We start from the raw sequence: 14,071 nt of genomic DNA, 5'->3' as shown, positions 1-14,071 counted from the left end.
ACACTACCAGTTCAAGGCCCTTCCCTTCGGATTGAAGTCGGCGCCCAGGGTATTCACCAAGTGCCTAGCACCAGTGGCAGCGCGGCGGCGCCTGCAGGGGATCCACGTCTACCCCTACCTGGACGACTGGCTCATCTGAGCAAAGACAAGAGAACTCGCCGTCGGGCACACAGTGAAGACCATCCAGCTGCTCACAGATCTGGGATTTTCGATCGCCTTCGCAAAATCCCACTTGGTACCGTCGCAAGTCGCCCTGTTCCTGGGAGCCAGGCTCGACATAGTGGCGCGATTGGCCTCTGCGTCGGAGGAAAGGACGAAGGCCATCCTGGGCAAGGTACAACGGCTGTTGACCATGGACGTGGCCAGGGTGAGGTCCATCAAGTCCCTTCTCGGCATGATGTCCTCGTGCATCTACCTCATGCGCCTGTGCAGGCTGCGGATGCGTCCACTACAAGAGTTCCTCGACGCCCGTTGGATGCAAGCGGCGGGCAGCTTCGAATACAGGATCCCGCTCAACAAGACCTTCCGCCAAGCGATCCAGTGGTGGGGCACCCGTGCGCATCTGGCGGCGGGTATGGACTTCCAGACCCCGGCACATCAGGAGACAGTGACTACGGACGCCTCCCTGGAGGGATGCCGAGCGCACACCAGAGATCTCCACACAAGAGGCCTTTGGCTCCCAGAGGAGAGGTCACTACACATCAATGTCCTGAAGCTCCGAGCCGCGTTCTGGGCCCTCAGGTCTTTCCTCCCGTCCCTCAAGGGCAAGGTGGTAAGGATTTTCACCGACAACACCACCACGATGTTCTACATCCGGCAGCAGGGAGGCACCAGATCCCCAGCCCTATCCAGGGAAGCCCAGGATCTGTGGCACTGGGCCGTCGCCCAAGGGATGTTTCTGGTACCCTTCCATCTGGCAGGAATAAAGAACACCATCGCCGACTCACACAGCAGGGAGCTGCGCTCGTGCCACAAGTGGGAACTGCGCGAGGATCAAGTGGATCTGCTATTCCAACGATGGGGCAAGCCCCAGATTGACCTGTTCACGAGGGCGACGAACATCAAGTGCCGGAGGTTCGCCAGCAGGTTTCCCCAGCCAGAGAACATGGGCGATGCCTTCTCATTCCCCTGGGACGGCCTGTTCCTGTATGCGTTCCCACCGTTGCCATTGCTGCTGCGACTCATCAACCAACTCAGACGGTCCCGTTGCAGGATGATCCTTGTCGCACCGGCGTGGCCGAAACAGATCTGGTTCCCGGACCTTCTGGACATGTCAGCGTCTCCCCCCAGTCAAACTGCCGATGGAAGCGGATCTCCTCGCCAGAGAAGGAGGCACCATCCTCCACCATGACCCGGGGTTGCTGAACTTGAAGGCCTGGCTCCTGCAGCACTAGAGTTTGGAGGGTACAATATCCCGGCAGACTGCAAGGAGGTGCTTGCAAAGGCTAGGGCGTCCTCAACTCTCAAGTGCTATGGACATCAATGGAAGAGGTTTTCTGTCTGGTGACGGGCACAGAAGATTAGCCCTCTGTGGATTACAGCCCCTCAAGTGCTGCCGTACTTGCTATCGCTGGCCCATGCCTCCATCAAGATCCATCTGGCGGCTATCTTCCCGCTACACCAGAACTCTGAGGCGCTCATCCCTGTGGCCCCATCGCCTGGTGAAGGAGTTCATGAAGGGTCTGTTCCGATCGTTCCCGCCGGTGAAGGCTCCGGCCCCGGCATGGGAGCTCAACGTGGTGCTGACCAGGCTCATGGGGCCGCTATTCGAGCCTCTGCATTCGGCACCGTTGAAGTTCCTGTCGTGGAAAAAAGCGTTTCTTGTGGCCATCACCTCCGCATGAGGAGTGGGAGAGATCCAGGCCCTCTCCTGCAAGCCTCCATACCTGACTTTACACAAGACGAGGGTGGTGCTGAGGACGCACCCCTCCTTCATGCCCAAGGTGCCATCGGACTTCCATCTCAACGAGCCTTTGGTGTTACCTGTTTGCTTCCCGTCGCCTTCGCGGCCGGCCGAGAGGACTTTGCACTCGCTGGATGTGGCTAGAGCGCTGAAGTTCTACGTGGACCGTACGAAGAGTTTTCGGAAGACATCACAGCTGTTGGTGAACTTTGGACCTGTCAACCAAGGGAAGGCCCTCTCGAAGGCTTCCATTTCCAGATGGCTCTCTGGCTGCATCATGCACTGTCACCGGCTGGCAAACCGACCGTTGCCAGGGCCGCCTGAGAGCCCATTCGACCAGAGCGATCGCTGCTACCACAGCGTTCCTATCTGGTGTGCCCCTGCTGGACATCTGCAGGGCTGCTACGTGGAGGTCGACGCACACCTTCACGAAATTCTACTGCGTCGACCGGGATTCCAGGGAGGAGTCCAGAGTCAGCCAGGCAGTGCTTCGCAACCTGTTCGCCTGAAGGTGGGCCTGGTGAAGGGGTAAGAGATGCTTAATGTTGAGTTGATGTAATTGCTTAATGTTGAGTTGATGTAATTGCTTAATGTTGAGCCTTACCACCTCCCGTGGTTGTGCATGTGTGTACTGCGTATTCTTGTATTCATGAGCATGTGAATCCATGCCAGACCCCGTGCTGGAGAAGGAACAAGTTACTTACCTGTAACTGTTGTTCTCCAGCACGGGTCTGGCATGAATACACATGCGGACCCTTCCTCCTACCCCTCTGCGGCTCTTCTCTTGGTCCTACTGTCACTTTACGTGCTACCAAATCTGAAGATAGCTGCCAGGGGAGGGGCGTAGGTAGAGGGCAGTCATTGGCTGGGGGCAGTATTACCCAGATACCAGTGATTGGTTATTAGGAGAAAGACAATTCAGAAATGAAACTGATTTGTTCTTTACCGAGGATTCCCAGCCTGACGACAGGGCATATTCATAAGCATGTGAATCCATGCCAGACCCATGCTGGAGAACAACAGTTACAGGTAAGTAACTTGTTCCTTAGGAGAGAAGCGCTTCAATAGGAGGTTGAGTTTGAAGAGGTCAATCTTTACGTCTTTCTGAACGTTTGGTGGGTGATGGGAATTCTGTTGTAAAGTCTGCACTCTTGTTTTCTTTCCAGTGTTTGGTTACCTCGAGGGTGGCTCCTGCTTACCCAATGGTCCTTTGAATGGCACGGTTGGATGCCCTATATGATGGGTCTGTTTAGGTTGGTGCCTTGTAGGCATGAAAAGAATGAGTTCTTTGAACAGGGTACATGGTAAATTTAGAATGTGGACAATGTGCTGAAACATTCTGTCCTTTGCTGTGCGTGCTGCAGCCCTGAGTGTGAGTGGGTCTGAGTAGACAAAGAGAACTGTGCCCCTCTATGGAGGGGCGAGGTTAGTATGACGGTTTGTACTGTGGACAGGAAGGTATGGGTTTGTTAATAGTGTTTTATTTTGTATCGCTTTCACTACACGTGTCTACATGGTGGCCAAAGACGGCTTCTCGCTTCGTGGACTGCTGACCTGGAGGATTGGCAGGCAATCGGTGTCTGCATTGCACTCTGAGGAGCTGGCCGTTGTGTATAATGTGTGTTAGGGCACTGCCTCGGTTGTGAACTACAGAACAAGTGTCAGCCTGGCCAATCTGGGTGAAGAGACTGGTCTGGGTATGAACTGTTAGCATATGATGCAGCTATGATGACTGAGGGGGAATAGCTGAAATGTGAACTATTGAAGTTTGTGATGGACCTGGAATGCCTAGACTTCTTGTGTCTGGGGACATGCTCACTGGCACTGTATCAGATGCGTCACACTGGTGTTTGCAGCAAGAGGCTCTGTGACCGATCTGGCCGTTCTCTGTGAGTACCAAAGGCATGGCTTGCCTCTTTGACTCAGACCTGTACCTATCTGCTGACCGTCTCCTTCGCTTCCTCCCATAGGACCTTATCCGTGCAGCGATTGCAGCTCTTTGCTTCCTCATCACCTCCCTCATCAGAGTGATTGGCAGCCACGGAGATGGAGCTGCGATCGCAGCAGGGGTGAGTACCATAGCCCTTCTCCCCAGTGCTGCTAGACTCGGGGTGCCTGAAAATCCTATAGTTCTCAACGCTTGAACGTTATAATTGGGACCCTCTGCCACCGAAACATAGGTCCACCTTGAACATACAGTTGAAATGGATCGCAATGGGTGAATGTTTTGGATGGTCGAAGCAGAAAAGTGGTCACTTTTTGCCTAAAGGTGGGTAAGATTACTTTCTGACCTTCAAAATTGGAGTGTCTTGAGAGAGATGACATTCCTTCCTTAGTACCCAACATCATGAGCAGTGAGTAGGTACTCTGGTTGGCCAATAGTGCAAGGCAGGATCTGATCTGATGTTCACTTCTACATTCTCACCGATACATCATACTAGAGGGGATACCGTGATTTCACTCTGTGTTTACTACACTTCCCCCGAACACAATGAGATGGCCCTGCCATATGGCGGCACAGAGGTACTAGTTAGAAAGGCATGCAGAACTGCAACACACCAGAGCGGTGTTCCAATATAGGTTGGGCTAGACTGTCAGCATAGCAAAGGGACCTGCTGCCAACTGGAAATGTGGAGCAGAGGTTGAGAACCTTTGGTCCATCTTGGAAGGCCATTATTTGGTAAACATTGATCCCATTACCTGTTACCATTGTGCACTGGCAGGGAGGTTTGGCACCAAACCGTCTTGTTTCTTCATATTCATACCCAGACAGTGACATCCTGGTGACTGACCTACTGCAGTCAGATGGTAGAACCGCTATCAAAGGAGAAGCCATTAGGCTTAGGCATAGCAAACGTTGGCTTGCATTGTGGGAAGCCGGGGAGGTGGGTGGGGTTAATACATCTGTTTACTGGCACAACTCTGCCATCCTCAAAAATTGATTTTAAAATAGGAAAAAGATTGCTAGTGGATGTGGACTGAAGGGCGTCTATAATCTCACCCCCGCCAAGAGGTATACTGGCAACACAAGTCCCCACCATCGTAGACTTCTATTTCTGCTCTCCTATTTTGTCGGAGATTGCTTGATCAGGGACATTGAAGCTGCCTTAACCTTTTTATAGATATAGAAACAAAGGATCCCTGTGGCTGCCTCGACACAGTGGCAATAGGCTGTGGTATCCATTTAGACCAGTCTACAAGATCTGTACCTACATGATTGGGGAATAGCCCCTGCATACAGAGAACACTACAGGGGGAGTAAATGCATTATTCAAGAAGGGCTCACTCAGACACTGCTCTTCCACCGGAAAGAATCAGGAAGTGGCTTTCCTGCAGTTCTCTATTGGCTTGATGACTCCTTCATGGGCCGAGTCTAGAGTGTTGCCTTGGCTCCATATGGCTCTCCTCAGGTCTGTTTGATGTGAGGTTTCTGTAGGGACAACCAGACCTGTTTATTAAGGGTCCAATATACTGGGGCGAACAGAGATAACTTGTAGCTCCTCTGTACAAAAGAAAAGGATGATCTTCTCAGTGTAAGTCTTTCTTGCTGGGTCCAGTTGCCAGGCCCCTCAGCCCCTGGTGCCAAAGTCCCAGTCTTCAGAGTTCCAGGGAGGTTATGCTGCTCACCCACCCCCCTTCCCTGGCATTACCGACTGGCAGGGTTCTTTAGTCCGTTCTAGGTACATTCTTTCTGCGGTTACCAAACATTATGAGATGGCTGGTTGTTGGTCACACCAGGCATGGAGAGCTAGAGTGGTGTCCCTTGGGCAGGGTGACCGTACCCTAGATTTCTTCCACTGCTCCTCTCTGAACTAATCATGCTCTACCCTGACCCAGACTTGCTCCTCCTCCGACCTGCCCCGTCGGAAACCTGTCCATTCTGATGGGTAGGCCCTGATTCTCCTCACTCTTTCCCTTACTCTTAGGCCTCTGCCCCCTCCTCACATCTTTTGTTTCTTCTCTTTTGTGGCCACAGCTGCCTCTGTCACTCTGAGGTTCTCACTTTGCCTGTGGACTTTACCTCCTCCATCTAGACCCTTTCACCTTTTGTTGTCACTCTACTTCTGGTCTTCCTTTTTTTGTTATTTCCTCCTCTGTAATCCTCGTCCTTCTGGTCACCTGCAGCGCCAACTTTTTGCTGCATTCCTTACCGCGACCTTGATTCCCATCACCTCCTTATCCCCCAACTTTTATGTTAATAGTACATGGTTTTGTGCCACCTTCTCCTGCTCTGTTACTTGCGTTAACCCACTTCTTCCTTAAATCCAGTCTCTGCTCCACTGTTATGACTAATGCGCCTGGTTTTATGACATTTTCTTTTCAGAAATGGTGTCTATATTTATTGATATGTGTTAGTCATTTTATTTGTATTCACCCACATTTATATTGGCTGTGTGCAAAAAAATAAGTTGCAACTGGTGCATTTCCACATTTATTGAAATTAAATTGTAGTGCCTTAATTCTTGTAATGGGAAAATAGGAGCTGGGTTCCTGCAAAGATCCATTTTAACCTGGAAAATAAATAGCTTCTCCTTCTGCTGATGTGTTAAACATGCCTATAGTCCTTTAAACAACTTGAAAAAGAAAAATAATCGCTTGTTTTATCCTCTCCATTGTGTTACTTTGCACATCCATTGGTTTGCAAGGAATACTTGACAACATTAATCATGGGAGCCCGATGTGTAACCTCCCTCCTTTCCACTACTCACGTAACCGCCTCTTCTCCACTCCTGATACCACGTCCTTCTATTTCGCTCACGTAGTTGTCATCTCCTTTAATATATCACAACCTTCCTCATTCTGCCAGCTTGCAACACCTTCTCAAGCTCTACACTACACCTCTCCAGTCTCCTCCTCTGCAGTAGCCTCTTTGTCTTCCACCGCCTTCAGCTTCCAACCTTCACCAAACGTGCTCCTCCTGCTCCTGACCGAGCTACAGACTGGGCTGCATGGCTTTTACAATTTCTTCCCACCTGCCTCTGGGTGGGCTTTCCTTTGAGGGTCTGCACTTGTGACACACAATTATGTTGTGATCGGTTTGCTTCTTTGAAGGCAGCTGGGGGTGGTTTGTGTTCAGGGGACGGAACAAAGCTTATAGCTGGCCTCTTGGTCCTTGTGAATCTGCACTGTGTTCTGCTAATCCGCCCCAAATCTGCCTGTTCTGGGCTGATGGTGGTGGGGATTTCGGCCTGTTTTATTTCATTTTCATTTTATTGAATTTATAGAGCGCCTTTCGACGAAGGCGCTGAACAATAAGAAATGATCAAAAGCAGTAGAATTCATCATGGTAAAATATTAACATTAGCACAAGGAGCCAGGGAGTTTAAGAGACAAAAGAAGATAGGAGATAGATTTTGGGGTTTGATTGAAAAATACAGAGATGAGACGGAAGAAAGTGAAAGAGGAAGAGAGTTCCAGTGTTTGGGGGCCAAAAGGGTAAAAGAGCGGAAACGAGAAGAAGCACAGGGAGCTTTAGCAACAGTAGAAGAAATGCATTCTAAGGTCATAAGGGGCGTGAAGGGACATGGAAAGACAGTAAAGCAGGGGCGCCAGACCATGAGTACATTTGAAAGCAATCAAGAGAAGGTGGTAAAGAAGACGAGATTCGAAAGGGGGTAATGAAATCAAAAGTAGAGAGGGTGTACTGGACGATTGAGTGCGTTAAGAAAAAAGGAGACGAATGGAGGAATTATAAATGAACTAAGAGGAAGAAGGTGGGAAGCAAGAAGACCAAGCAATAAAGATGAACAATAGTCAATATGGGAAAGAAACAAGAGAGAAAAGAAGTTTTGTAGCATGAAAAGAAAGCTAGGGGCGAGCACGAAGAATGTTAAAAAGTGCATAGTGAAAAAAGCGTGTAACAGAAGAAACATGAAGTGTAAAAGAGAGAAGGATCAAAGATAAATGCCCAAGTTGCGCACAGTGTGTGAGAAGATGGGGGAGGGGGAAGGAGTGAGAGGGGGCGAAGGGGAGGAGAAATAGAAGAGGCAAGAAAGAACAGATCCTCAGTTTTAGAAGGATTAAGATGTAGAAAATGAGGACATCCAGTTTTGAACGGCAGGAAGACAGTTTGAAACAGTAGGGTGGAGAGCAGAATCAAAGGAAAAAATGAAAGATCTGGGTGCCAAAAACGTACAGAAAAGAAAGATGAAGGGAGGAGATGAGGGTAGAAAGAGGAGCAGTGAAAAGAGAGGAAAGAGGCCTGAGTACCGAGCCTTGAGGGACACCATATAGAAGAGGGAGGGAGAAGAGTGACCAGCCCAGGTTACGGAATAGGATGTTAGAGAGCGATAACAACTGAACCACTTAAGAGCAGACCCTGAGATACCCAAGGGGGAAAGGGAGGAAATAAGAAGAGTGATCCATAGTTTTAAGCGCTGCAAAGAAGTCGAAGATTAAGAATAGAGGAACGTTCGGAGTGGCAGGCTATGAGGAGAGGATTTGAGACATGTAGAATAATGGTCTCTGTAGAATGGGATGGACGAAAACCAGACTGAAGAGGTGGGAGGAGAGAATGGAGATTCAGATAACTGGTTACCTGGGTATAGTCAGCCCGTTCAAGAATTTTCGAAAGGGAGAAGAGAAATGGGGCAGGAATAACCAGGAATAGATGAGTCAAGAGAAGGTATTTTCAAGATAGGAAGAATAAGTGCATGCTTAAAGGTAGAGAGAAAGCAAGAATATACAAAAGAGGGGTTAATTGAGAGGTAAGGAAGAAGGAATCCGTATAATAAATTGGAAAAGAAACGAATGGTAGATTTGTTTGAATTTCAGCTGTATGAACATTTTGAACACATCTACCACTGGGTACCATGGTAGTGAACTAGAGGAGCGGAGGTGCCCCCGCACCCTTGTTCATTACGATGGCATCAGCTCAGTAAAACTTTTTAAAAAAAATAAATAAAAGGACCCTTCCGCTCCGATTCCCATGCACGTAAGTGAAGGGGACCAGGGTCACAGAGGGATGGAGGAGTCGGCGGCTCACAGCGAAGTGTGCCGCCAAAAGGTAACTAAGGGGATGGGAGGGTGTGGGTTACCAGAAATGTCCAGGGGAGAAAAAAACTGTCATTTTCGTTCAAATTACTTTCGTTTTTGTCTCCTTTTGACATTTCTGATTAGGTTAAATCATGGAAAACCAAGGAAGAAGATAAGGATATACTTGTGGGATAAGAGAAGAGGGGAGAGGATCAGATGGAGCAGCAGTGGGGTGAGCACGAACTAAGAGGTCAGAAGTATCGGAGTCCGCAAGGGGAGAGAATGATGATATAGAATGTAGCGATGGAACAGGAGAGGGGGAAGGAGTAGCGGAAGGAGTGAAAACTAAGCAGAGGTTTGCTACTTTAGATGTAAAGTAGTTTGCAAAGTCAGAAAGAAGAGTGGCGAGAAAGAAGATGGATCAGGAGCTTTAGGAGAAAGAATATAGGAGCTGATGGAGGCGACAAGGATGATGAGATGAGTGTGAGTTCTGAGAAATAGTATTTTGTTTGAAATAAGTAAAGCAGAGTTAAAAGAAGAGTGCAACCTAGAGAGTGCAGCAAGATGAAGGCGGGGGGGAGGGGGTGAGCGAAAATATTTCTATTGCCTGCCGGCTTTACACTGACTACGGCAAAGGGAGATCAGATCTGGAGAGAGCCAGGGCTGTGAGGTTTTATGAGTTGGAGAAAAAAGGGTGCAGAGGAGAAGGTGAATCAAGGACAGTTTTGGAAACATAATGGCGTATCTAGCGATTCCCTCAGAGTCATTGTAGACCATATGCGAGCAGGGAGCATGATATTCGTTTCTCCAGTGGCTTGCTGTGTTTCGCTCCCCATGTTAGGAAAGGTGTGGACTGAAACTATGGTGTCTGTTGGGTTCGGCTTTGGTTCTACCATTCTCGGGGCACAACCCCTTTTGATATGCAGACTTAGTTGGCAACAGTAACATTATCTGCACTACCATTGTTCAGGGGAAAGCCTGCCTTTGTTGTAACTTTGGGTTTGACGGGTATTGGGAGAGCACCCTGGGAGATTCACCCCCCAACCGCCCCTCAGACAGCCCCCGGGGCTCATCATCCACTGGTTCAGAGAGGCTGCTGGCCCCAGGGTTGTCGCTCTCCTGAACATCCACAGAGCCAGGCAGGCGACTTTGCCAAATGTCCCTCAAAGTTTGGCTTTGTATTTGTTTATTTTATTTATTTATTTATTTTATATCACTGCTGCTGTCCAACTTCTGTGTCCCCCTCCTGTCCCTCACCAAGCCCTGGGCTACTTGGTTCAGGCTTTTGTGTTGCATTTCTACACCTACGTGGACCACATGCCGATTCTAAACCGGTCAAAGGAATCTCAGTTTTTCCAGTATTTAGTTTGTCATCTTTTCCTTTGATTGCTGTCAGAAGAGTTCTGCCCCCTTGCATCAGCCCCTGTCCCAGCTCAACTTATGTGAAAAACCAACAGAAAATTGTGCTACTCCATCTTTCAGTATTGGTCTCTTTTAAAGCCACATCTAGACTTTCACATCTGCACCCAGATAGCCCTGGTAGATGCCCTGGTGTCATATAGACCTGACTCTTTGTAATGAAATCTATTGGGGGCGCTCTTCTCTTGCTATTCAGATATTGCTTAGTTTACGGAACCTGGCAATACATTCAGTGTGTATGGTGGGCCCTTGTGGCCATGTTCCCCACTCGTCATCATTTGCACTAGTTGCCGCTGCAATCTAGAATTCAGCATTGAGCCCTATGCTTGGCCCACAAAGCAATCAATTGTTCAAAGCCTATGGTTTGTTACAAAGACTACATTGGCAATTCCGTCATTTGGTGGCGCATGTCTCCAATGTCAAGGTCCTGAAAACTCTCCACTATGGTTTATCCTGAACTGGGGGCAGGAGGTTCGGCCATTAGGCCACCAAACTCTGGAATGTTCTTCCTTTACCCATTGAAGACGTTCCAGACTTAATTGTGTGGCCTTCTTAAGACCCCAACTGTTTCCCCTTTAATTGGCCCATCTGCTTTTTTAAATTCCAGGACTCCTCTCAGGTACTCGTCTTGGAGCGCCAATGCCACAAGGGGATGTAAATGCAATGCCTTGGCCCGAATTAGGCAGAAGTGTATTAAAATGTTTCATCAGAAGTCTGCAGTTTTTTTAATGGTATTTTTACAGGACCTGATCTCCAAGCTCCAGCAGTTCATGGCGATATATATTCAAAGGGCACTTCTCCCCATATGAAGTCGCATGCAATACTTTTATTTCATGGTAGGTCAGTGATACTACTGGCTAACAGGGTTACTCTTCGGTAGAAAACCTGCATCAGTCTGCTAATTGACATAATGCTAGCTTGAGTTTAATGCTAGTCTGTGGTTAGGGTAACGTCTAGCAGGAGGGGACCCATGTCTACTGATATGGAGGCAGCACATTGGGGAGAATGGAGGGAGCAGAGACCAATGCCACGTGGCTTTTAACATCCAAAAATCGAACCCATGTCTGAGAATGGGGCATCGAAAGCACCAGCACCACGCACCTGTCACAGGGGCGAATAAAGGCCTTTCTGAGGTCTGTGCCCTTGTTTCAGTCAGCAGCATTTTGATGGGAAAGGTGGACTCTGTTGCTGGTCAGGAAGGCTTTATCGATGCCGCCAGGGCTCAGTCACTTCTGATTATTCATTCACTACAGGAATGGGTCACGATCTTTGGGCACAGCCATTGGAAGATTGGGAACATCCAGTGCTTCTCACAAAAGGGGTCAGGTGGTGGAACCAAACCAGTGTAATCCAAGAGGAGATTTAGGGGTCCAGCTACACAAGGAATGGCTGTCATGCACGTGTAATGGACTGGAAACATTGGGAAAACATGATGCAGGCTAAGTGGTGGAAACCTAGCCACACCTAAAGTTGTTGGGGCTGAGCCCTGTGAAACAGCTGCTCAAATTCTTCATGCTGATAATAATTGTTCAGGTTTGGATGGAGATCAACAACGCAGCCGCTATGTGCTATAGTGAAATAGGGGACACCTCGGTCAAGTCAGCCACCTCAAGAACCCAAATACTCTGGCGCATTGTATTTTAAGTGAAATGTTCCTTCTTGCAGAAAATGTCCCAGGAGAATAAAAGACAATACATGTATGTAAATGCTAATTTTCCAGAGCTGTATGAGGGGAGCTTCATTAGTGCTGCCATTTTCTTACTGGAGGCTCTATTTTCTCATTGATGAACCACATATGCCAGTATATCAGGAGATAACCACATGGTTGGGAGCAATGCATGATTGGTTAGATGTTTACTTGCACTTTTCTGCCGCACTAATTATCCTTTACAAGATGTGTCAACGGTGGCCATAGGCAAGACATTCATGGTTGTCCGAATTAATGAGGTTTTACATTCAACCACACAAGAAGACACCAGTGGTAGACGAGATTCACACCAAAGACCGAGCGTACCTTTTTAAGTCACGTGACTCAAGAAAATGGAATCTGGCAGCGTTGCACCAGGGGCCAGAGAATTTGGAAACCTCAACTTCAGACCCTGAGCGGCATTAGCGTGCACCAGGAAGCAAGAGAACCAACAACCAGGAAGTGCTATGGAAACCCATTTTCCTGCTTAGAAAACAAACTTTTTACCATAGTGTTCAGTATGATTATCTATCTATGTATATAAGTATATAAAACGCTTAGGTATGTTTCCGTACTCAGCTGATGCAATTTCTCAGTGTTAAGTTGCCCTCTGCTGTCCAAATGGCAAAGTGCACCTCTGTGTGCCCTTCCAATTCAACAACAGCTATTATTTTGACAAACGGAATGAGAATGGTTCTATTCAGTCACCTTCACCTTTCACCATCGCAAACATTTGGAATACATTGAGAATAATTTCAAGTTACTTCTTTCCACCCCCACTTCTCTTCACACACTTCTCTTCACACAGGGCACGGCGGTTACAGTGTCAATGAACAGTTAATTACCGGTTTAACGTTTGTCGCTAAAGAGTGAACTGCTGTAGGATGAATGCCTCAACATCAGCTAACACTGAAAGTAGGTGCTGTAATTATGCTACTACGCAATCTTCTCCAGCATGGGGTCTGGCATGGATTCACATGCTCATGAATATTCCCCGTCGTCAGGCTGGGAATCCTCGGTAAAGAAAAATCAGTATCAGTTTTGTTTCTGATCTGTCTTTCGTAGTAGTAACCAATCACTGATCTCTGCATCATACTGACCACAGCCAATGACTGCCATCTCCCCAAGCCCCGTCTCTGGCAGCCATCTTCAGATTTTTACCGCACGTTCAAGTGTTGGGATCCTCGTGCTATTGCTCTCGAGCTTTAGTGCTTTTTTCGCTCTTTTTCTTAGGAAAATGTTCTCTTTTTCGGTCAAAAGAGACTCAAGCTCCACCGTTTCTTTATCCGATCAACGGGGACCCGTGTCGGATTCTTCTACGCCCCTCAAGGGTGAAGATTTCATCGAGCCACGCTTTTGGAGGACTCCAGAAGTTTCTCAGGCCCATCTCGATCATGGCCCAGGAGAAGGGAAGCTCGATGCCCGGAAAGCTGTTCAGGGTCTGCCCTGGATGCCAGCTTCAGAATGTCTTTAAGGAGGATGAACACTCCCTTTGCCTCTACTGCCTGCATGAGGACAAACGCACGTGGAGAAGGACTGTGCGTTTTGCGGCAATATGTCGGAGCGGACCATGAAGGACCACCATCTGCGTCTCGCCAACTGGCTGGAAGGGAAGAGCCCGTCGGGCGAGAAGAAGAAGTCCGAGCGGTCTTCTAAGACCTTTGAGGGCGCCCCGGCGACGGGGGAACAACAGAAGGCCAAGCACCGCGAGTCCGCTGGCACTGGGAGCGCCAAACGGTCGGGCTCTATGGGCGCCAGGCAGGGCACATCCTCCCCGGCGCCATCAACCACGAGCCAACGCTCTGGCTCGGGTAAGAGGAAGGCCGAGCACCCGGCGAAGCTCCTGGAGAGACCCCGGTCGAGCTCGAAGGCCCCATCGGAGGGGGAGCGAGGCGGTGACCCTCCCCCCAAGGAGAAGGCGGTGAGCACACCTAAGGTGGTGAAAGCCTTAATCCATCCGGCCAAGGCCTCTATCGAGACAGTCGCAGCGGCCCTGGCTCAGCCTGTGGAGGCTACACCAGTGGTGGCGACCTCGGGGCCCAGAGTCTCCCTGCCACCGCGGAGGGAGTCCTCTTTCATGCCCATCG

The 14,071-nt window shown here is 49.0% G+C and overlaps 1 protein-coding gene across 1 annotated transcript in view; it reads left to right on the top strand.

Moving 5' to 3' along the window:
• The window catches only part of PLP2 (proteolipid protein 2), a 155,492-nt gene that overhangs the window by 116,253 nt on the left and 25,168 nt on the right, over positions 1 to 14,071 (top strand). The window contains exon 3 of the mRNA XM_069645275.1: positions 3,874 to 3,972. Coding sequence (XP_069501376.1) covers positions 3,874 to 3,972 — 99 coding nt within the window. The remainder of the gene's footprint in view (positions 1 to 3,873; positions 3,973 to 14,071) is intronic.

The sequence above is a fragment of the Ambystoma mexicanum genome, chromosome 2p, assembly GCF_040938575.1.
Source record: "Ambystoma mexicanum isolate Mex_15411 chromosome 2p, UKY_AmexF1_1, whole genome shotgun sequence".
Taxonomy (NCBI): domain Eukaryota; kingdom Metazoa; phylum Chordata; class Amphibia; order Caudata; family Ambystomatidae; genus Ambystoma; species Ambystoma mexicanum.
This window is presented reverse-complemented; position numbering and strand designations above follow the sequence as displayed.